The sequence below is a fragment of the Daphnia carinata genome, chromosome 6 (genome assembly GCF_022539665.2).
Source record: "Daphnia carinata strain CSIRO-1 chromosome 6, CSIRO_AGI_Dcar_HiC_V3, whole genome shotgun sequence".
NCBI lineage: Eukaryota > Metazoa > Arthropoda > Branchiopoda > Diplostraca > Daphniidae > Daphnia > Daphnia carinata.
Genome location: NC_081336.1, coordinates 3,892,224 through 3,913,573, shown reverse-complemented (window position 1 = coordinate 3,913,573; position 21,350 = coordinate 3,892,224). Strand labels below are relative to the sequence as shown.

General features: G+C 41.8%; 4 protein-coding genes across 5 annotated transcripts; 2 read left to right on the top strand and 2 right to left on the bottom strand.

Annotated features, from left to right (window-relative positions):
* Positions 1 to 2,584: 2,584 nt before the first annotated feature.
* On the top strand, positions 2,585 to 6,192 carry LOC130690029 (urocanate hydratase-like). The gene is made up of 14 exons (XM_057512991.2): positions 2,585 to 2,838; positions 3,273 to 3,403; positions 3,479 to 3,632; positions 3,713 to 3,903; positions 4,007 to 4,073; positions 4,149 to 4,292; positions 4,377 to 4,487; positions 4,552 to 4,725; positions 4,828 to 5,048; positions 5,122 to 5,399; positions 5,475 to 5,588; positions 5,686 to 5,784; positions 5,857 to 5,950; positions 6,015 to 6,192. The coding sequence occupies exons 1-14, from the start codon at positions 2,713 to 2,715 to the stop codon at positions 6,121 to 6,123; spliced, it is 2,013 nt and encodes a 670-aa protein (XP_057368974.1). The 5' UTR covers positions 2,585 to 2,712; the 3' UTR covers positions 6,124 to 6,192.
* On the bottom strand, positions 6,176 to 9,673 carry LOC130690028 (matrix metalloproteinase-2-like). Its single transcript, XM_057512990.2, has 12 exons — positions 8,864 to 9,673; positions 8,616 to 8,771; positions 8,406 to 8,536; positions 8,275 to 8,336; positions 8,103 to 8,205; positions 7,912 to 8,039; positions 7,685 to 7,843; positions 7,189 to 7,616; positions 6,965 to 7,109; positions 6,734 to 6,872; positions 6,508 to 6,629; positions 6,176 to 6,440 (listed from the first exon to the last, which is right to left on the bottom strand). The coding sequence occupies exons 1-12, from the start codon at positions 9,212 to 9,214 to the stop codon at positions 6,325 to 6,327; spliced, it is 2,040 nt and encodes a 679-aa protein (XP_057368973.1). The 5' UTR covers positions 9,215 to 9,673; the 3' UTR covers positions 6,176 to 6,324.
* A 670-nt stretch (positions 9,674 to 10,343) lies between these two features.
* On the top strand, positions 10,344 to 13,550 carry LOC130690024 (FACT complex subunit Ssrp1-like). 2 transcript variants are annotated; one of them, XM_057512986.2, is made up of 12 exons: positions 10,344 to 10,521; positions 10,592 to 10,777; positions 10,859 to 11,074; positions 11,132 to 11,307; positions 11,366 to 11,501; positions 11,566 to 11,669; positions 11,725 to 11,853; positions 11,923 to 12,030; positions 12,093 to 12,276; positions 12,343 to 12,448; positions 12,509 to 12,798; positions 12,857 to 13,550. In XM_057512986.2, the coding sequence occupies exons 1-12, from the start codon at positions 10,471 to 10,473 to the stop codon at positions 13,430 to 13,432; spliced, it is 2,262 nt and encodes a 753-aa protein (XP_057368969.1). In that variant the 5' UTR covers positions 10,344 to 10,470; the 3' UTR covers positions 13,433 to 13,550. The 2 variants fall into 2 exon arrangements, with proteins under 2 accessions (XP_057368969.1, XP_057368968.1); XM_057512985.2 differs by having other exon boundaries at positions 12,343 to 12,798.
* A 2,799-nt stretch (positions 13,551 to 16,349) lies between these two features.
* On the bottom strand, positions 16,350 to 21,204 carry LOC130690018 (hemocyte protein-glutamine gamma-glutamyltransferase-like). The gene is made up of 20 exons (XM_057512975.2): positions 21,136 to 21,204; positions 20,563 to 20,601; positions 20,449 to 20,490; positions 20,150 to 20,377; positions 19,980 to 20,083; positions 19,713 to 19,911; positions 19,520 to 19,653; positions 19,321 to 19,456; positions 19,027 to 19,253; positions 18,790 to 18,967; positions 18,567 to 18,732; positions 18,403 to 18,506; positions 18,225 to 18,334; positions 18,071 to 18,162; positions 17,862 to 18,010; positions 17,487 to 17,800; positions 17,302 to 17,425; positions 17,074 to 17,234; positions 16,861 to 16,997; positions 16,350 to 16,781 (listed from the first exon to the last, which is right to left on the bottom strand). The coding sequence occupies exons 2-20, from the start codon at positions 20,594 to 20,596 to the stop codon at positions 16,640 to 16,642; spliced, it is 2,781 nt and encodes a 926-aa protein (XP_057368958.1). The 5' UTR covers positions 20,597 to 20,601; positions 21,136 to 21,204; the 3' UTR covers positions 16,350 to 16,639.
* Between the last annotated feature and the right edge of the window lie 146 nt (positions 21,205 to 21,350).

The following is a 21,350-nucleotide window of genomic DNA, read 5'->3' as shown; positions in this document are numbered from 1 at the left end:
AACTATGAGGAGATGCACTAGCCCTTTTTTTTTATTTTCCTCGAATTGATATGAAATTCATTCGTCTTTTGTCGTGTGATGCTGTGGCATATTGCAATCTTTTCGTAGAATCGTCATTCTTATTCTTTCTTAGAATGATGTGGTGGGGACTTGTATCTCTCTCCATTTTTCCCATGTGTCCTCACTTGGTGGACTTGTTTTTATTCGCATCGATGCGCCAAATTGATTCAACAATTCATCAAGTAGAAAGTGTATGTACGTTTGGATATGTTGCTGCCATCATGCGTGGATCATTCTGACCGTTGGATGTGTGGCTCGTGTACACGACAGCTGGATCTATCGTCCTTCGGTATTCCATCCGACCGGAAACTGATCAGCAATAATGCGCATATTTCTAATGTACCCCCCTCTCCCCCCTAAACATGAAAAGGATGAAGGACAACGATATAATAAAACGTCAAAGGAGAGATGAAAAGGCTTAAAATGTTCACAAATTGGGAATGCAATTTTCACCCTGGATCAGTCTGGCTAGAACCGAGAAAGGGGTGCTGGTGTTATTTGTGTTTAAAAAAAAAATAATGTAGGCCGTATACCTCCCCAGTTGACCAAAAGCGGTGACAAAAAAAGAGAGGCTTTATGTGCCCCGTTATGAGTTGATTTCCAGGGATAGTCGCTTGACGGCTTGACTTCCAAGGTATAGAGCCCTCCCTTCTACTTGTGTTGTTCGATATTTATACATCAGACTCGCTAATGGCCTGTCCCATTGTTATTGTCGTGGGTCCTCTTTCGTCGGTTAAGTAGAAAATCAATTGGTGAAAGGCAGAAAAAAGGAAGAAGAAGATGAGTCGAATAACAATTTTTTTTTTTTTTTTTGAGAGAGATACATAGCGGTATTTTCGGAATGTTTTCATCTCGACCGTGTCGGCATTGCTGCTGCCCTTTTTGGCACCTTTCTCTCAAGAGAATCTCTCGCACCCCTACGATAATGTCACCCGAGTGTATCCTGCTACGTCGAAACGATAACCGTTCGTCATTTAACCTTTACCTCCGGACTCGCCTGAATATTATAAAACAACGTTTCAATCTGGTGCGTGTTGCTGATGAATTTTTCATAATAGGCGAAACCATTGGCAAGAAAATAGGTAGGTCAAGTACCTGTTATTAATGATCAACGGCGATTAGGTCTTGACACACTGTCGAGGTTAACTATAGCCCTCACAAGTCGAGACACGTCGTGGGTAGCATATGCGCGGCTGGTCTGTATACAGGCCTTTTTGTAATAATAATAATAGCGTGTTATATCCTCCTACGGATTGTGTATTAAACAACTGAAAAGAACTTGTTGTGAACGACGTCAACGAATAGACAAGACAAGTTTCAAGTTTTTCCTGACGACTTTTGTTACTTCCCCTCCTTCATGGTACGAGATAAAAAAGAAAAGAAAAAGGAAGGATACAAGAGAAATTTGTGATTTGTAACCGTAAAAAGCCATAAAAGGGAGAAGAAAAGAGAGATGGGCAGGAAGAGACAACAACAAAAAAAAAGAAAGGTTCCAAAAATGACAAGCTCTTTTACAGGTAGATTTTTTTTTAGGCCTATATCTATATGTTAGTTGAAAGAACACGGGTTTGCGGGACTAGGTGGCAACACCCGCCCCCCAGAAAGAAAAGTCCGGAGCAAAGTTCGAATTTCTTAAAAACATTCGATTCACTCCAAACGTCTTCCAATGGCATTTTCGCCGCCTTTTTTTTTTTTTTTCTTTTAACATTCGTCAATGTTCCAGGAGGTTAGGGATACGTATTTCTATTATCCCTTTCGGCGGCAGTTGTCTTTATATTAGACGTAAAAATACGTAACACCGACCTCCTACTAAAAAAATGTCTCCCAACCTTTTACACTAAGTTAATACTCCCCTCCCACACCGACAACGTTCCATTCTGTTTATGTGAATGGGTTAGAATTGTCAACAAAAGGTACAAAAATAAAAAAAGAAGAAGTCCGAAAAGCAAATCATTTGCGGGGGTCTGATGGACATATTGTTATTGGTCAGTCGACGTGTACTCTGACCCGACTTCTTTTTCCCACATGTTTATTTTCGGATTGAGCATTATCTTTCTCACTGGACATAAAACAGAGCCGACTTTTAAAAATGTTGCTTCCGAGATATACCCAACGTTTGGCCGCTTTCATTGTGACCGTTTGGGAACCCCCCCGCCCTGTACACCTACACGCACAGCTAAACTATAAAAGTTTCAAATAAATCGAGTGCTATTTGACTCTTGTCGAAAGAGAAAGCGCTGAAGGAAATCTTTGTGTTGTTGGACCCACAAACGTGATTCGGACCATGCTGTTCCGTCCGAGAGAGGGCCAAGCGTTTCGGTTTATATTTACGAACCGGAGCCGAACCAAAACACAAAAAGATCCCAGAGGCGAAAGACGATAATGTTTCGCCGAAAAAGAAAAACCTTTTTTTCTTTTGGCGTTTCTCGAACGTTTTATTAGTTTCTCTCTCTTCCCTATCTTTTTTCTTGTCTAAGTTTGGAGAGGTTTCGACCTTTTCCTTGTTTTTTTTTTCGTACATTTGTTCCCCAAGCAAGGCCAGTGGTTCACACAACATCTAGCACGTCAGTTGCTGTCTGGCCGTCCTTGCACGCGTACACAAGTGTTTCGAAAACAATAACAGCATTTTGAGTTTTTTTTCATCATCCAAACATGTCTACGCTGGATGAATTGTGCTCAAACTTGCCCGTCGATCCACTACCACCGGCCAGGAAACGAAATGCAGCCATACCGCACGCTCCTGTTCGCAATCATCGACTCAACCCAACAGAGCAGAAGGTTCTTTTTTTAATTATCGACTTGTTACAAATCTCATACATTTTTTCCTTCGCTCTTTTGTTGTCCGTCTCTTTTGTCATGGTGCCAAATAATTGAATTCGCTTTATCTCTGAATCTATGCGAATGGCTGACGTTACGTAAGTTTCTCCCAGCGTAACCGTCCCAAATCTCCCATTGTGTGTATTTAAAAGAAAAAGCTAAGCAAAGGGAAAAATAAAAAAAAAAGGGCCGTCCATTTATGGCAATAGCTGATGACTTGCCACGCTTTCTATACACATCTCTTACGTCCTCTATTCCTTATATACACATTGATGTAGCCATGTTGGCGCATTTCACAAATAAAGGTGGCGTTATATGTAACGACAGGCTTACCATCTTTTTATTTACGTAATTCCTTGAAATAAAAATAAAAATGTTTCTTTTTCTTTTGAAAGTTGGCCGTACGCAATGCGTTGCGTTACTTCCCACCTGCTACGCACGTTGAACTTGCAGCGGAATTTACGGATGAATTGCGAGACTACGGCCACATTTACATGTACCGCTTCATGCCGACGATTGCTATGAAGTAAGGTTTGAGCTTTGATTGAATTACCTAAGTCTAATCAATTCTCACGTGCGGTTCTTTCGTAACGATTCATAGAGCTTATCCGATATCGGAGTACCCTAGCCGGACTAAGACGGCGGCCGCCATTATGCATATGATTATGAATAACCTCGACCCCCGCGTCGCCCAGTTTCCCGAAGAGTTGGTCACTTACGGAGGCAACGGTCAAGTTTTTTCCAATTGGGCCCAAGTATTAATTTTTTTTTTTATCAAATGTTAACTCCCCGCAAATGAAAATATTGCATGAACATAAATGTGACTTGTTTTTAGTTCCGGCTGGTGATGCACTATCTCGCTGAAATGACGGATGAGCAGACCCTCGTCATGTATTCTGGACATCCGCTCGGATTGTTTCCTTCCACCCGTCACGGCCCTCGGGTGGTCATCACTAACGGCATGGTCATTCCGAATTACTCGAGTCGCGATCACTACGACAAAATGTTCGCCCTAGGAGTCACAATGTAACTCAATTATATATCTTTATTAAATTTTTATTTTCTCAAAAATGTTTGGTTCCATGACATTTCATTTTCTATTACGTTTTTTTGTTACATCTAATGTTAGGTACGGCCAAATGACGGCCGGCAGTTACGTTTACATCGGACCCCAAGGCATCGTTCACGGCACAACTGTAAACTTTGATTTATTTCTCCCACAAATTATGAAGAAAAATGTGATAGAAATATTTTATTTAATGGCCGTTTAGTTGACTGTGCTGAACGCTGGCCGCAAATACCTCGGCCTGAACGATCTTTCGGGCAAGGTCTTCCTCACGTCGGGTCTTGGCGGAATGAGTGGGGCTCAAGCGAAGGCGGCTACAATCAGCGGATGCGTCGGCATCATCGCCGAGGTTATTGCCATCTAGTTCACCTTAATTCAATTATCTTTTTTTCAAATCAAATTGCATTTTGCCATTTTTTTCCCCTTATGATAGGTCAGTTACGACGCGCTGAAGAAACGCTACGATCAAGGCTGGGTACTGGAAATGATGGACGATGTCGATCGGTTGGTGGAACGCGTCAAAACCGCCCGTCTCAACAAAGAAGTAACTTTAACGTTGAGATAGTGGGTAATACATTATTGATGATCAATCAACCGAATGAAATCAGGTGACGAGCATCGGATTCCACGGCAACGTCGTCGTCGTCTGGGAGAGAATGGCCGAGGAGTACGAGAAGACGGGCGAGCTGCTCATCGACCTCGGCTCGGATCAAACGTCGTGCCACGACCCGTACTCTGGCGGCTACTACCCTGTCGGATTGTCTTATCAAGAGTCGCAAGATGTAAGCCATTGCCGTCACATCTTGCGTGCCACACGCATGTCATAATCCGTCATGTGCCGCATTTTTACATTTACATTTGCAAAACTTGTGACGTTATTGCAGCTCTTAGCGAGCGATCCGCAACTCTTCCGGCAGCGCGTTCAAGACAGTCTCCGCCGCCAAATCAAAGCCATTAACTCGCTAGCTGATCGTGGCATGTTTTTCTGGGACTATGGCAACGCCTTTCTGCTCGAGGCTCAACGTTGCGGTGCCGACGTCAGCGCTCGTGATGATCCGACGGGCCTCAAATTCCGATATCCGTCTTATGTCCAGGACATAATGGGGTTGGTCATTTTGTTCGTTCACAAAAGGCATTTACGATTCATGACGGATCTTTACTGTCTATTCAATGAACAGGGACATTTTCTCGCTGGGTTTCGGTCCGTTTCGCTGGATCTGCACGTCCGGATTGGAACGGGATCTAGAAGTGACGGATAGGATCGCCCAGGAGGTGTTGGAGACCATCGTTCGAGAGGGATTACCTGATAACATTGCCGTCCAATATGACGATAACATCAAGTGGATCAAAGAAGCCGGAAAGAATCGGTTAGTGGTCGGATCGCAAGCCAGGATTCTATACGCGGATCAAAGAGCCCGGGTCACCATTGCCCTGGCGTTCAACCAAGCCATTCGAGGTACGTCATTCATTTTGGCTTCTTTTATTTTTTACCGTTTTAATTTTTAATATATATTTTTTTGAAAAATTATAGAGGGCAAAGTGTCTGACTTTATCGTACTCAGCCGTGATCATCATGACGTCAGCGGGACTGATAGCCCTTTCAGGGAGACTTCCAATATCTATGACGGTTCTGCCTTCACTGCAGGTTAAAAGGCCATTCATTTTTTTTTTGAACGATAAATCATCAAGAAAATTGGATAGTTTTGTTTTATTGAGCTTTATTAATACCGTTCGTCACGCAGATATGGCCGTTCAGAATTGCATCGGCGATTCTTTTCGAGGTGCAACTTGGGTCTCTCTGCATAATGGCGGTGGGGTCGGTTGGGGTGAAGTGATGAATGGTACGTAACTACTATTCATAAAACGACGGTAAATTATATTCTGAGAGTTTACTGTGTTCTCGTGTTTCGCAGGTGGATTCGGATTGGTGCTGGATGGCTCGGACGAGGCTCATCAACGCGCTGAAAATATGCTCAATTGGGACGTATCTAACGGAGTCGCTCGAAGGTTCGTCTTCATTTTTACTTGTTATTTAAAAAAACAAATGAAGTAGAAAAATGTACCAACTCAGGAGCTGGTCAGGCAATGCGAATGCCATTCAGGCCATACAGAGAGCTATGGCAGCTGATCCTAGATTGAAAGTGACTCTGCCCAACCCAGTGGACGAGACGGCCTTTTGAATGATGGGGAATTGGCATTCCGATGAGCGTAATAACATTTCATTTTAAATCGTTCCAATAACAGTAGTGTAATATATAGGCAAACCATCAAAACAAATAACACAGTATATGTATACATAAATGGTTAGATTTTTTTTCTTTTTATATCTATGTATATATTTTGAATGAAAATGAGAAAATTCGATTGGGGGGGGGGGGGGATTATTCAGGACATCCCAGCCAATATGGCGTTGCTTCTTGAGGGTAACGCATATCCGTGCGAACTAGCGTGTCGTCAAACCTCCAAAACATTTTGTCTTTGAAGAAGTAAGTCCGTCCTGATTAACCATAAAAAATGCAGTTAAATCGAATAATGTTTAAAAGAAAAAATAAGAATTACTTTACCGTCAGTCCACTGCATGGCTGCGTCTATGTCGGACACTACGCCTCTCCATCTGGACAGATCGTGCGGATAACCCGGATCCATTTGTCTTTTAATGTCGTCGTAGCGCCAGTAGAGATTCTTCCTGAAATGGGCAAGAGAAAATGTGTTTTTGTTTTCAGTTTCGGCGCCAGTGAAACAAAAAACATTCGAGAGAGGCAGTTTCGTTTATGTCAAAATGATGGATACCTGAAGAAGTAAGTCTTTTTGTTTTTGCCCCAAACGAACGCGGCGTCCAACTTGTCTAATCCGTCCGGCAGTCCGAGCCAACTAATCGGTAAGTTTTCTTCTATCATACGATCTCCGTCAAAGACCCAATAGGAAGGACCTGTTGAATGAGAAGGACATTAATTTTTTTTTTCTAGGTCTGTGTGGTTGACATCCATCAAAAGCTGTGGGTTTGTTTTATTTTTTTTTTACCGGAAAAGAAGACGATGTGGCCGTTGGGACGTTCATACACTGCGTCAATTTTGCGTAGGGCTTCTGGAAGTTCGCGAAACAGATGGCGGAAATGAATGGGATATGCGTCGTCTATCACGGTCCGTTGGCTTAATCGCCAGACGTACTAGACAAAAACACGTTTAATCGTAGAGAAAAGGATATAAAGAAAAATTTGGCTAGAGAGCTTATAGAGGGAAACGTACTTGATTCTTAAAAAAGAAAAGCTCATTGCGGAGTACGGAAACAGCGTCAAAGTGGCCCTGACAAATATCCGGAATCTTGGATGACTGATCACCGTTAGTGACGTTCAACTTTTTACGATGATCGTCGACAGTATCGTAGTCACCCTCGTAATTGATCGTCACCATCGTCGGCGTCGTAGTGACTTCATCCGCTTGCCCCACACTCGTCTTCTTCCCACTTCCGCCACTTGCGTTGTGATCGGTGTCCACTTCATTGTAATCTTCGTATTCGTCGTAGGGTGTTGTCGTTCTGGAACTCGCTCTCGTTGGTTTAGGCTGCGTCGTTGTGGTCGTAGGTTTCGCAGTAGTAGTCATCGGTGTCGTAGATGTCGTGGACATTGTTGTTGTAACCTCGCCGTCGTTCCTATCATCGTGCACTTGTCTCGAAACTGGATGAAGACACAAGATTATGAGTTTGATTTATATTTGATTTTTAAGGTGAAGATGTGCGCTTAACTGTACAGTTGGTACATGGCCAGAATGTCGTCGTAATCTAATTGCAAGTTCGGTTGATATCCTTTGTAATAAGGAAACATGACTGAGCCTGGAACAGGTGAATGGGCCAAGCCCAAAGAATGCCCGAGTTCGTGTGTAGCCACAGTGAAAAAATCGACTCCTAAAAAGGATAGAGATTTATGCAAATGTATTTTATTTTTAGAATAAAAGAGAAGAAGATGGATTTACCTGATCCGTCTTCGGAGTTAACGGTCCATGGTTCATCTTCGTCAAAATGCATGTCACCGCCGAAATTGTCGAACTCGTAAGGATAGTAAGCATGGGCTAAAGTGTATCCGGGACCATCGAATGGATACCTATTTTTTCAGGTTCAGTTTTAGTGTCTCAAAAACTTCATGCGAACATCAAAAATACGATACCTGTCGCCATGGTATCCATTTCCGAAGAGGATCGTGATGTCTGCATCTGGTGTTGGCACTTGCACGAACTTGAGATGTGCGTAATCCGACCAGACTTTGAAGGCTACAGAATTATCAAAAGAATATCGAATTTAAGAAAAACTTGATGTTTGATCAGTCAATTAAAGTTTACCTCTTTCGAGTTGTTTAATTGTTGTTTCCTCATCGCCTATCTTAGGCGACCAATTCGCTAAACTTCGCAGAAGAAACGAAATCGCATGAATAATTTAATTTTTAAATAAATATTTTTGTTGAAAGGCTTACAAGTAAGTAATTCTCCGTTTGTTCCAGCCAGGTCCACCAACCACGAACCTCTTTCTTCTGCGTCTTTCGCTGTGTTCTTCGTTATCATCCAATTCCACATCTTTGTTACCGCAACGAGGGGTCACCAACAGCTATAATTAATTAGACCAACAATCAACTTTCTGCAAAGCCACTACTGGTACGATTTGAAAAGGGTGCAAACAAATTTACTTGTAAGGTGTCATTGTCCATCTTTCCAGTTGGCGAGAGACCCCCAAAACTCTGCATTGTTTTGATCGCGTTGACCACAGCTTCCTCTCTGAACATGGCTTCTGAATTAGAATCTTGTCGGCCTTCCAAGTAACCAAATTTTTGCAGAAACCCCATCTTCAAATGCGCAAAGATTCAATTTTCTCAACTTTATTTACGATGTCAATTAAAGAATCATTTTTTTTCGATTACAAATACGGTGGACTTACGATTACGTTGACAGTAACTCCTTCGCCATTTCTTGGTGATAAAGCATTGCGATCAGCTGATTCATTGCTAAGCGACTGCGGTAAAAATTCCGGTCTGGATAACTGTAAAAGACTTGCAGGCCGTTTCTCCGGGCGGATCGATTCAGACGGTTGGGCGACAACCAACTGGGATGCAAGCGTTTGCTGCGTGACGGAAGCGGCCGTAGTGGCCACTACAGCAGCTGTTGTTGGCGTAAGTGAGTGTGTAGTTTTTCGGGTGGCGTTAATTGGTTTGGGGAGTACTGGGGCGCAATCAGAACACAGCAGCAAAAATGTCAGGATTGACGTGAGCGTTGAAACCAGCCTGTTCATTGTGCCCTGCTCTGGTGAAGACACACTGAACGGAATACTCAGCACTGCACGAGGGTTTATCCACTTGAAGACTGAACTTCCATTTTGGCCGCTTTTTAACTTGAGGTCTAGGGTTCACGTTTGAGGTCAAGGATTGCCACACATACTGGGAACGAAATGGCCAAAGGAAATCCTTGAAGTCAACCAAAAGATCCTGTTCGCGTTTATGTTTCATCGTGTCTTTTTTAAATGTATTTCCGGGGTTAAATTTTAAAGTTCGTTAGCACGCCATTCCTTTCCGGTTGCAGTCGGAAGCAATTGCATTTCGCCAGAATCATTTCCCGGTAGGTGTTGCGTGATTCTGCGTGGTTAACGAGGAATTTGAATTTTTTAACTAAGTCACAACCACTAAAACGTAGATCGAATTTGGAGTCTGTGGAACATCACAGCTTTATTTTGTAAACAATTGTCAGTTAGAAAGAGGGGATCTGGAATTTATCACTGCCAAATTTCCATTCTTATCTTCCTAAAATGAAAAGCCACAAAAAGAATGTTCATTTTCACTTTTGTTAATTAAATGAAAAATGGGGGGAATTGGTGTGCCAGTGCCACATAATAAAACTTTTTCTACCAAAGGGTTAATCGAATTAACAGAATTATCGACAAGTTTAATGGTGCTTAAAATCGTGCCCACACGTGAAATTTCTAATAATAATTCTAAAGGAATTCAGAATGGTACTAGAATGTGGCGATGGAGTGATCAGTGCTAAACGAGATTCGTGTAATGTCAAATTCGATATACCTCTAATGTCACAGGAATTTGTGGAACTGCGAAATTGAACCAAAGACTCATCAGAAACTGCAGACGAAGGTACCTTTGCTTAAGGCTACCATCTAGTGTTCAGCTTTGGAACCCAATTTCTTTTTACCAAATAATCTGGAACTATTTTTTCGTTTTCGGCCCTTTTCTCGCGTGTCATAATTCATGCTATCTAATGCTGAAATTAATTGTTTCAGACTTGTTTATTTGCAAGCAGATATTATCATGGTGATATAAAATTTAACCTTTCTTTATTACATACCATAACTTGAATTTGGTAGGAAAGTATTTTGTAATGAAGCCTAATTAAATAAAAGGCAACGTCCCAAATACGTTCTTCTACTTCTCGGCGCGAAGCAACAAGAACAGACTGCTTGTTACGCGTGTTTCTCTCCCAGTCTATTATAATTGTAGTGTGATTAATTTTATTCGTTGGATTAAAACTTCGTAGATAGTGATGGATTTTTTAGAGTTTTCTGATGTTTCGGCTGAAATTAAAGGTTCAATGGTAAGCGGGCAGAGAAGTTTTCTTTCAGTTTATGATAGTTCTCGGCATGTTGTTAACTTTTTATTTTCAGACACCAGGTCGTTTAAAACTAACGGATCAGAGCATCGTGTTTAAGAATTCAAAAACGGGTAAAGTCGAACAAATAAGTGCTTCAGACATTGAATTAGTTAACTGGCAGAGGCTTGCTGGTGCTTGGGGTCTACGAGTATTTCTTAAAAGTGGAGCACTTCATCGCTATGGTGGATTTAAAGATTCAGTAAGTTGACTGTTGAGCATGCAAAACTACATTCACCACCTTTCTAATCACTGACACTTTGTTTTTTACAATCATTTGAAGGATCAAGACAAATTGGCAAAGTTTTTCACACAAACCTATAAAAAAGACATGCTAGAAAAAGAACTAAGTGTCAAAGGATGGAATTGGGGCCGTGCTGAATTCAGTGGTTCAACCATGTCTTTCGAAGTTGGAAACCATACAGCTTTTGAAATTCCTCTTAGCAATGTGTCACAGTGTACAACAGGGAAAAATGAAGTCACCTTAGAGTTTCATCAGGTAGATACAATGTGAATACCAACAGTTGTGCACTTATTAATGACTTTATCAAACTAGAATGATGATGCATCAGTGAGTCTCATGGAGATGCGCCTCTTCATTCAGTCTAATGAGCAAGGTGGAGATGATGCAGTTGAAGCATTCCAGAAGCAGGTGATGCCCAAGGCCAGTGTTATCAGTGCAACTGGTGATGCCATTGCCATCTTCAGAGAAGTACAATGTCTCACACCCAGGTAAATATTGCAAAGACATGCTTGCAAAATAGTCGAATTAAACCATGTTATTTCTTAGAGGTCGTTATGACATCAAAGTTTTCCAGACATTTTTCCAACTCCATGGCAAGACGTTCGACTACAAGATTCCCTCGTCGACGGTACTTCGCCTTTTTCTACTCCCGCACAAGGATGGCCGTCAAATTTTCTTTGTCGTAAGTTTTACAATCTTTTCAGAAGTAGCTTCAGCAAATTGTAGTGCAATATTTTCATTTTCAGGTGAGCCTTGATCCACCGATTAAACAAGGTCAAACACGATATCATTTTTTGGTTCTCCTTTTCAATAAAGATGAGGAGACATCATTCGAGATACCTTTGTCGGAGTAAGCACTTTCATACAGCTTAATACATGCAGCTTTAATATGTCTTATTTCTCAGGGAGGAACTGAAAGAAAAATTTGAAGGAAGGCTTTCCCGTGATTGCAGCGGTCCAACTTATGAAGTAATGAGCACTGTCATGAAGGCAATGGTTAACCGAAAGGTTACCATACCCGGAAATTTTACAGGGTAAAATTTGAGTTCTATGTGACAACCATTAGTTTCTTGTTATTCATCGTCTTTTTTCGCATTTGGCAGCCATTCTGGAACCCCAGCTGTAGGCTGCTCATACAAAGCAGCAGCGGGTTACTTGTATCCTTTGGAACGCGGTTTTATTTACGTTCATAAACCGCCAATTCACATTCGGTAAATCCTTTCGAATTACATTCAGCTTTGTAAAAGAGTTAACAAGTTTTGTTGGCTAATAGGTTCGAGGAAATTGCGAGTGTAAACTTTGCTAGAGGTGGAGGAAGTACACGATCTTTTGATTTCGAAGTAGAGACCAAGAATGGGGTTGTTCACACATTCAGTAGCATCGAAAAGGAAGAATACAACCGCCTTTACGATTTCGTAAACAACAAAAAACTGCGTGTCAAAAACACTGGCCGAAGTGTAAGAATGTGAACTTAACAAAACAATGCCGATAATTACTAACATTTTTCTTTTCTCATTTCATAGGATAAGACATCCCATGCAGATGATTTTGGCGATTCAGACGAAGAAGAAGCGCCTGATGCCTATTTGGCTCGCGTTAAGGCCGAGGGCAAACAACGAGATGCTGTTGGTATGTTTCATTTATCTCATTTACTCATTAAAAGCTTTTTCAATCACGTATTTATTTCAGGTGATGATTCTGGCGGAGATTCGGATGAGAACGACGAAGATTTCAAACCAGGCGAAGAAAGTGATGTGGCAGAAGAATATGATTCTAACGTTGCAACCACTGACTCGGATGCGTCCGACGCTTCTGCTAAGGGCAGCGCTGGCAAGGGTGGTAGTGATGATAGTGATTCAGATTCAAAATCAAAAAAGAAGAAAGACAAAAAGGAGAAAAAAGAAAAGAAAGAGAAGAAGGAAAAGAAAGAGAAAAAAGAACCAAAAGAATCAAAGAAATCGAGCAGCTCAAAAGCAGCGGTAATTTTTATAGGTATGTTTTAAATAGCTGGTTTGTAATATTCAATTTTGTTGATAGGCGCCAAAGACCCCCAAACAACGAAAGTCCAAGGCGGATAAGGACGAAAACAAGCCGAAGCGACCGCTGTCGTCGTACATGCTTTGGCTAAATGACACTCGCGAACAGATAAAAACCGACAATCCTGGCATCAGCGTCACCGATCTGCTTAGGAAAGCAGGAGAGATGTGGAAGACGGTGGATAACCGATCCGTCTGGGAAGCCAAGGCGAAAGAAGCAAAGGAATCTTACGATAAGGCTATGAAAGACTATGAAGCATCAGGAGGAGCATCAGCTGCTCCACCTTCGTCAAAGAGCAAAGAAAAAGGAGACAAAGGAGCCAAATCGTCAAGCAAATCAACGGTCAAAACGCCCACCAAATCTGCGAAGCCATCTCCAGCTAAATCTCCTGGTGACTTCAAAAGCAAAGAATACATAAGTACTGACGAATCCTCTTCAGCGTCCGAAGGTGCCTCTAAAAAGAAATCCAAAGCAGCCAGTAAAAAAGCCGAGAAAAAGAAGAGTAAAAAAGAAGAAAGCGAGGATGAAGATATGGAAAGCGAACCTGAATCGAGTGAAATGTCTGACAGCGATTAAAATAGGTATGACGCCTTTCCATCTCACATACACCGTACCGTCATCTAAACCTGATAAAGATGTCCGTTATCGCTGTGCCCACCATTATAATACTATAATACATTGTAATTTCCGTTTCTTTGAGCCACCTGTCTCAAAGCATCTTCCAATAGGATTACAATTATCGCTGTTTTACGGCCCCCGAAAATTCCTTGTTCTTCCAAGAAGCCTCCTTTGATTCTTTGTCCCGTTGGGGCGGCAATCCATTTTAGACAGGTTCCTAGTCCTTGCAATCAACTGGATTCAAGAATAACGTCAACATATATCGCGAAATACACAACTCACCGCTCGGGTCATCAAGGTTTGCTTCCAGTACTTGCGGATTGCTGTAGATAGCCAAGTTTTTACGGATTACAAAAATGCTTAGTACTTGCAAGAACATTGGTAAGAAAATTAATATTTTAGCTAAAAATAGATTTTTATTGCGGCTACTCATTTACAGATTTGTTAGAAGTAAGGCCACAGTAGGTCATGTGTAACAAATAAATGTAGGTGAGGTTAGGACGACAAAGCTGCAGCACCAGGAACAGCTTTCTCTTGACTGATTACGCATTTGTGGTAATAGCGATCAAATTTAATTTCCTGTTTGTTTTTTTCTTTCTTTATGATCTCCATTTACCTCTGTGCTTTTTCTCTTTTACGTCCCCAGAAAGTGATGGCCTTCATCAGTTTGAAGGGTCCAGATTTTGCCAAGTCTGCTTTAGCATCGTTGACTTCAATTGACGAGAAACCAGCTGGTATGACGGGAATTCTATTCAGTCGGAATGAACTTGCAAGATTGTCAGGTTTTTTGTGTGATGGGTCGTCAAGATTGAACAAGGGGAAGCCATCTGCAGTCGGACGCGATTCTTCTACATCAATTGTGGTTCGAATTGGCGAACAGTTGAATTCGCTAAGTATGCGAGTATTTGTCCAGGATTGGTCAAAAACCAATACTTCGCAAAGGTGTTTTTCTCCCGAAGTGCCGTCAAGTTCCAAAGTCAGTTTGTAGTTTTTTCCAGCAACAACTTGCGATTCAGCCATGACTATGTCGACCACAGTAATAGGGCCGGCGTTAGTTCTGATTGATATGGCATTGCTGGCAAATTCTGCAATCTCTCTGACTTCATCGTCGTTGACATTAATCGGCATGAATCCACCAAGTGGAAGTGGACTTTTATCAGTTTGGGTCAAAGTTGAAATTTCACGTTTATTATGCGAAGAAGTGTCCGTTGAAGAAAACAATTCAGCGGCAGGTAGTCGTGGCACATTTAGCCTAACCTCGTTGTCCGGTGCAGTTGATTTAGTTCTGATTGGTAAGCAATTGTATTTGCTTAATATGCGCGTTTTGGTCCATGGTTGGTCGAACACCACCACTTCACAAACGTCGCTTTCTCCTTCGGAACCGTTCAGCTCGAGAACCAGTTTGTAGTTTTGGCCGGCTACGGCTTCTACCTCAGCTTTGATTATGTTGACTAATTGCAACGGGCCCGAATTTGTCGCATCCGATATTGCAAAAGTGGCAAACCTGGCGATTTCATTGACTTGTTCGTTGTTTGTATCAATCGGAGAGTAGCCGAGTAAGAGCGGAAGACGGGAATCAAGATTAGCTTCTTCGATGGACTTTACTGGTGTACTTTCAATGGGAAAACAGATGGACGTCCATGATTTCACTAATGATTGGTCAAAAACCACCACTTCGCAACGCATATGCTTTTCATCAGCACCGTTAACTTCCAAAGTCAACTTGAAATTGACGGCACCGATGCCTACTTGTGACGCGGCCTTTACTATCCTGATTAGCCGAAACGGCCCTGCCGTGCTGCTGGCAGATATCGCTGTCGTAGCGAAATTGGCAATCTCCTTGACTTCGGGATCGTTCACGTCAATCGTCGAAAAATCTCCGAGTAGAGGCGGACTTAAATCGGTTCGAATCGGGACATCACGAATCTCACGTTTGGTAAACGGTGCACTTTTCACGCTGATGGACGATTCTCTATCGATGGTTGGCTTAGGATGAATTTCGTGTGTGATGAATGAGTCTGAATGGGCACTATCAAGAGCAAATGTCACAAGCATGGCCAGAAAAATAGCCGCGGAAGTCAGCTTAACCTCCATTTTTTTTCTTTATTTAATTCACTTTTGGTTACAGGTATTGCGGAAGGCAAGACCGACGAGAAGAGTTCACATATGTCGAATGCGAAGAAGGCGGTGAGGACAACCGGCTTTTTATATACTGCCGTCCCCCGGACCGGATTTGTGACAAAAAGAGGTGAGTAAAAACTGGAACGTTAATTGATGACATTAGACTGTCACGACATCATTGTTACTTGCCGGTACGTTTTACAATGCAATAACGTCTGTAAGTAATTGTTTTTGAATGGTAAAATGATTTGAAATTTACTGTGATTGCGAATTTTCGATTTCACGAAATTTCTAATCAAATTTCAATTTTTCCTAATATTAGTAGAAAGGGAGAAAGTCAATCTGGTATCACAACTTGAAGGGTTTAAAAAAAACTTATGTTACAAACATTTACTTTCTATTTGATTTCACCGATTTTCTAATGCCATTTCAAGTTCTTCCATCAGTGGCGTAGAATAATGGAAAGTAAAAGTCGTACCGAAGGAAAAAGTCAACCAGTGAAAACAGTTGAAAAACATGTAGGGCATAGCTAAAATCTAGGGGGGATGTTTAAAATAGGGAAACGCTTTCAAACCTGCATGTTTTATTAGAATGTGTGTGTTCATAGAAAGCCGACGCTACCACATATTTAGTAAAAATTTATCCTCGCTCGTTGTCCGTCGAACACTCATGTTTAACAATTTCTTTTGTTCAGGTTACGTCGCCCACTCAAGATACTAAACAAAAAAATCAATGACAAGAAAAACACAAGAAATCTGCTTGGCGAAAATTTATTCCTGCTGAGTACACCGTCACCGAGAAAGTTAGAATAACAACAAATGTTAACAACCTAAACCATACAGCGGTAGAAAATGGAGGAAAATAGAGCGTTTAAATGGCAGTTAATATAATGACAGAAACTTAAGACTATTACTATGCATATCGTCAAAAGCCAGATAGTCATTTTACTAATTTGCAAAGTTCTTTTTTTTAAGGGCAGTCCAAGTTCGAAGCTCAAAATGTTATGTCGTTGGGGTTTCGCAATTGGTGTGAGATGGTCGTGTCTTAGTCACGGACGTGAATAGGGCGGGAGCCGACAATATCACCCAGTTCGCGAGAGTTGAAGGTTGCGACCAGTTTGCGCTCGCCACTGAATCGTGGGATGAATTTCTGGACGTAGCTGATCATCTCTCCCGGTTTCACATCACTAAAAGGTAATTTTTGAAAAGTTTGAATATCAATCAGATGTTGCCATTCTAATGCAAATTCGTTAGGTGCTAACTCACCGGTATTTGACTGTCTGGGCACGAACAAGACCGGTTCCTTCAAATGTGAACTCGCATTCCGTCAGGGTAACTGAGACGGGATTCATGAAAGAGAAAGTGGCGAAGCAATCCTGGCCTATCTGAGGATTTCCACGAACCTGGTGAAAAGAAATCGAAATTTTTTCTCTTCTTAATTCTTTTTGACAGGTAATATAATATTTCGGTCTGAATTACCTGAATATCCAGTTTGGGTTTCTCGAGCTGGAAGTCGTCTTCGGTGCTCCAGGATTGCTTAGTCTCTTGCACGGAAGCCATGGCGTAGATCTTGATGTGGCCGTAATCAACAACCCTGTCACGGTATTCGTCCCAGCTTACACGGAGCTGAATAGTTTCTCCTATTGAAAGTGGCAAAACGATAGATCAGCAAACTGTTCTTTAATGACATTAATAAAGAAACTTTACGGTTTCCAGGTTGAAGAACAAACTGGCGATCGACTCGGCCAAGACGGCGAGCAGTAACTCCTGTGTAATAGACCGAATTGGCACATAGATATGTCGTGATGGTTCGCATTTCTTGAGAACGGTTCTGGAACATCGAAATCAAAGTTTGAACATTAAATTGAAAATGCACGTAATTTTTTAAGTACCTGAATGAGAACTTGCAGATTGAAGGGCTGTCCCCATGAAATTTTTTCTTGCTCAACCAAATCAAAGTGAACGTCGTCATTGGGTGTTCGGGAATCAAACATGGGCTGAGCTCGTTCAACACTCCGAGCTGCGTTCATGGCCGACATACGGTCAGCAGCTGTGTTTCCGGAATCAGCTGGATGACGTGATTCATCGTACCAGGGTTTGCGAGCGATGTCCACGGCACTTAGTCGACGCACGGATGTTCCTGGATAAGGGATCATATCCCTGTCCCTATCTCTCCTTTCTAAGTATGGCGATGACAGGCCTTGATCTTTGAAGGTAAGCCATTGATTAAATTGTGATTTAAAAAGAAACTACTATTCAAAAATTACTAAAGTGGGCACTGAAACATCCATCGGATTGCCTTTGGTAGCGGGACACGTGATCGAAAGTCTTGTAAAGGCAAGTGATATCTTCCACGTCGGCATCGCTTACATCGTCATCAGCTCCCGGTCGCTTCGTCAAAATCATACGGCCAACCCTAGTGATCAGGTTATGAATTTTAGTTAATCGAGTAACATTTTTAAAAGTCTTTGTTTACTGATAGTTGTTGACGGGGATCTTCCTGAATCCCCAATGAGACGTCTCGTCTTCCTGGAAGTGAGTGACTTCAGCATTGACTTCCGCAAACAGCTTAAATCGATTATTAAAAGGTTAGTCAGTGAAAGTATTGGTTGAATATTTAAACATTATACATATGGAGTATCAAAAGCAAATCCGATTTCTCCGCGACGGACAGACTCAACCGAAGATGGACCTCGACGGAAGGCTTCGACAGCCAACGGCCCGCGGCTCTTGGGATCAGCTACATAAACAATAGAATTTGTACAACTCTATCACAAGAAAATCATTAACATTTTTTATCTAGAGAACCTCCTGTGTTGTTCTGCCTGTACTGAGGAGGAGGAGTGGGGTCAACTGCCTGCCAGCCATTGCAACCGGTTTGGAGGTCGGGGCGTGACATCCATACTTCAGTCCTTTAAAGTAAATCAATAGTCAGTTAAATATTTTTACCTAAAATTTAATATCCATTATACCAAGCGTGGAAGTTCCAAATGGCATCTTGATTGTCACCATCTGGGCCACCTTTCATCTCATCTCCGAAGACATCGAAATACTTGTCGACCGACAGAGTGTGATTCGTGTCACGTGCAGAGACGAAATTGGTAACGGGACGAGAAGGAATACCCAAAGCTCGGAAGACTGTAAATTGTTAAAGTGAGTTTCTTGAATATTTAAACACTGTTTAAATAATAATACTTGAAGTAGCCACGGCAGCGAAAACCCAGCACTGGCCGTATTTGACTGGCTTAGATCCGTTGCGTAGATAGTGTTCAAAGATTTTGGAACTTCCTGTCCATACCCATGGACACACTCCATCTTCGAATGAGCCCTCCCATTTGCCTTCCAATAACCCAAAGCCTTCGTTGGCATTGATCTGTGAAATTTGAAATGTAGATTATCACAATCGTGAAACAGAAAGTTAGAAAAGATTACGATTGAAGCGATGGCGCGGACAACTTGGATGGGATTGCCTCTCTCCGTTGGGTTGAGACCAGACTGGCCTAGCAAAAGCTGGGCTGCTGGCAAGGCAACATCAGAGAACTGTCCGTAGATCCAGCGGCGACCCTTGGGACGATGGTGGGTGCCAACAAACACTTTGCCAGTATCGTTCATGACATATTCTCTACGTAGTTCCTCATCGTCCAAGTAGACAGAGTCCTCTGTAACAAGGTATGAATTCAAAGTTTTTTATATGCTATCAAAATATGGTAATTTAAAAAAGGTAACCTCGGCAGAAGGGGTTGAACAAGATGTAAATGTCATCTTTGCAACGGAATTCGTCAACGCGGGCACCCGGCGTTGTGGTGGTGGTTTCGATGTTGACTCGCCATAATCCGACTAGCGCGTTTGCAGGAATATGAATCTGCAAACGAAGGTAAATTATGAATAGAGCAACAGATTCATTGGACTTTTAAATTGATTTTACTTGGAAAGCGATGTTGAAACCCTCCTGTTGATGAACCCTCATGTCCCATTTCTGTGGAGCGCGGGTGAATTCACGCTGATTCATGCGGAAAGGCAAAACAACTTTGCTTCCCTTCGTTACTTGGGGATTTGGGCCTAACAAAACAAAGATGGATTAAGCAATCATTCAAGTGCAATCATTTAAATCTAGATACCGAAAGTAAACACAGCGCGGAGAACGTCACGACGAGGATCAAAGTTGCGATCCTTCATGCGAACGGCCATGAAAAAGGGCTGACCACGACGGAGAACTGCCGTAGACGGCGAAGACGATGAACGATAATCCATCGACGGCATCGATGCCATATTCGTCATCGACCTAGACATAGCCATGGTTGATGGTGACCCAATCTCCTATGAAACGGTACGAAATTAGTTTCGCACAAATGCAAAATAGCTGGATTACAATCAATTATAATTACACGGCCAGAATCGAGAACGGCTTCGTAACGGTCGGTACGATGTTCCCGGGCATTGTCCCTAGCAAACAGCTCAACGGAATCGATCTTCAAATTGTCTGAAGGCACTTTCAATGAAAATGAAAAAGATGTCAAGACAAAAGGTAAATAAAATCAGGTAAATGGTGAATTACTTCCGTCGGTTAGGCACTCTTCGACGGCGCGTTCAGCACGACGACGTCTATCCAAGTCTTCGGCGTAATGCGAAACCAAGGATGCGCGATAGGCAGCGTTACTTCCGCCAGGACTAACACCGGCGTTGTTTCCCATTCCATCTTGGTCATTCATGCGACGAGAAAAGCTCGACGAATGCGCCAAATTGTTCAATCCGGAATTGCCGCTCATGGAATGACGTAACATGACTGTAAAATGTTTAGTATTCAAGTTAGATAGCTTTCACAATTATTTCTAATGTTATTGTTATTCCAGTTACTTGGCGATCCTTGTTGATTCATCGTTGAACGACGCATCATACCTGAAAGATTTAAAGCATTAGAAGAATCAACAATCTGTTTTTTTTTTTAAATTAATTAAATTCTTGATTTACCTGGAGAGCCAGATTGATTCATTGGAGAACTCATTGTGCCTTTAAAGTAAAGAAAACAAAATGTAGAAACACATTAGTAATATGCTGAATGAGTTGATGATGTAATGCCGAGAAAGAACGATTTGAAGAAAATTTAGTTAAAAATCAAAGTTAAATGCTAAAACATTAAGTCTAACCCTCCTTAACTACAACTACGGTTGCGTAAACCTATGGCATGGCTTACGCTATTCTTTTGTTTTTTTCTCGTGAGATTCTGTTTTGACCTCTCTAATGGCAGCTAATGTAATGTGTAAAATACAGAAAAGGACAACACAATGTCTTTTTGGCGGTAAAAAAAATCTTTACTGAATCGAAGATCAGTTAGTTGCTCGTCCTACAGTGGCAACAGTGCACTGTTTGCACAGTTTTTCATTCACCATTTACAGTGTCTTTCTCTTACGTGTTTCGTTATCAAATACTGTTACAAATGAGATTTTCAGAGAATATTGTGATTCAACGTACTACACGATTTCTCTAACAAGAAAAGTGTATAGCTTTTACGAACTAAAGGCATAAATAACTTAAATAACTAACCTGGAGGTTTTTTGGGGTCAACGACGTGTTTTTGCTGCTGTTGCAGAAACAAGACAATTCTATCATCCGACTTTTGTCGCTATTTATACTCATGTCACGTCTACAAAGTTTCAGACTTTGAAGCCATTTATAGAACTGGAATTCTTAAATGCAGATCAAGTAACATCAAGGTATGATTGTTTCTGGTTCTCTAGTGTACAGTCATACTTGGTTCA

What these genes read in the sequence shown, in the direction of transcription:
- LOC130690029 (XM_057512991.2), top strand. Translation starts at nt 2,713, where the DNA reads ATGTCTACGCTGGATGAATTGTGCTCAAACTTGCCCGTCGATCCACTA. An exon ending in GCGTCGGCATCATCGCCGAG is followed by an intron (nt 4,293 to 4,376) that starts GTTATTGCCATC and finishes CCCTTATGATAG; the next exon opens with GTCAGTTACGACGCGCTGAA. An exon ending in GTTCAACCAAGCCATTCGAG is followed by an intron (nt 5,400 to 5,474) that starts GTACGTCATTCA and finishes GAAAAATTATAG; the next exon opens with AGGGCAAAGTGTCTGACTTT.
- LOC130690028 (XM_057512990.2), bottom strand. Translation starts at nt 9,214, where the DNA reads ATGAACAGGCTGGTTTCAACGCTCACGTCAATCCTGACATTTTTGCTG. An exon ending in TAACTCCGAAGACGGATCAG is followed by an intron (nt 7,844 to 7,911) that starts GTAAATCCATCT and finishes TATCCTTTTTAG; the next exon opens with GAGTCGATTTTTTCACTGTG. An exon ending in GGCCATGTACCAACTGTACA is followed by an intron (nt 7,617 to 7,684) that starts GTTAAGCGCACA and finishes GTCTTCATCCAG; the next exon opens with TTTCGAGACAAGTGCACGAT.
- LOC130690024 (XM_057512985.2), top strand. Translation starts at nt 10,471, where the DNA reads ATGGATTTTTTAGAGTTTTCTGATGTTTCGGCTGAAATTAAAGGTTCA. An exon ending in ATACCCGGAAATTTTACAGG is followed by an intron (nt 11,854 to 11,922) that starts GTAAAATTTGAG and finishes CGCATTTGGCAG; the next exon opens with CCATTCTGGAACCCCAGCTG. An exon ending in AAACCGCCAATTCACATTCG is followed by an intron (nt 12,031 to 12,092) that starts GTAAATCCTTTC and finishes GTTGGCTAATAG; the next exon opens with GTTCGAGGAAATTGCGAGTG.
- LOC130690018 (XM_057512975.2), bottom strand. Translation starts at nt 20,596, where the DNA reads ATGAGTTCTCCAATGAATCAATCTGGCTCTCCAG. An exon ending in TCCGCGCCATCGCTTCAATC is followed by an intron (nt 18,968 to 19,026) that starts GTAATCTTTTCT and finishes CAAATTTCACAG; the next exon opens with ATCAATGCCAACGAAGGCTT. An exon ending in CGCTGCCGTGGCTACTTCAA is followed by an intron (nt 18,733 to 18,789) that starts GTATTATTATTT and finishes AACAATTTACAG; the next exon opens with TCTTCCGAGCTTTGGGTATT.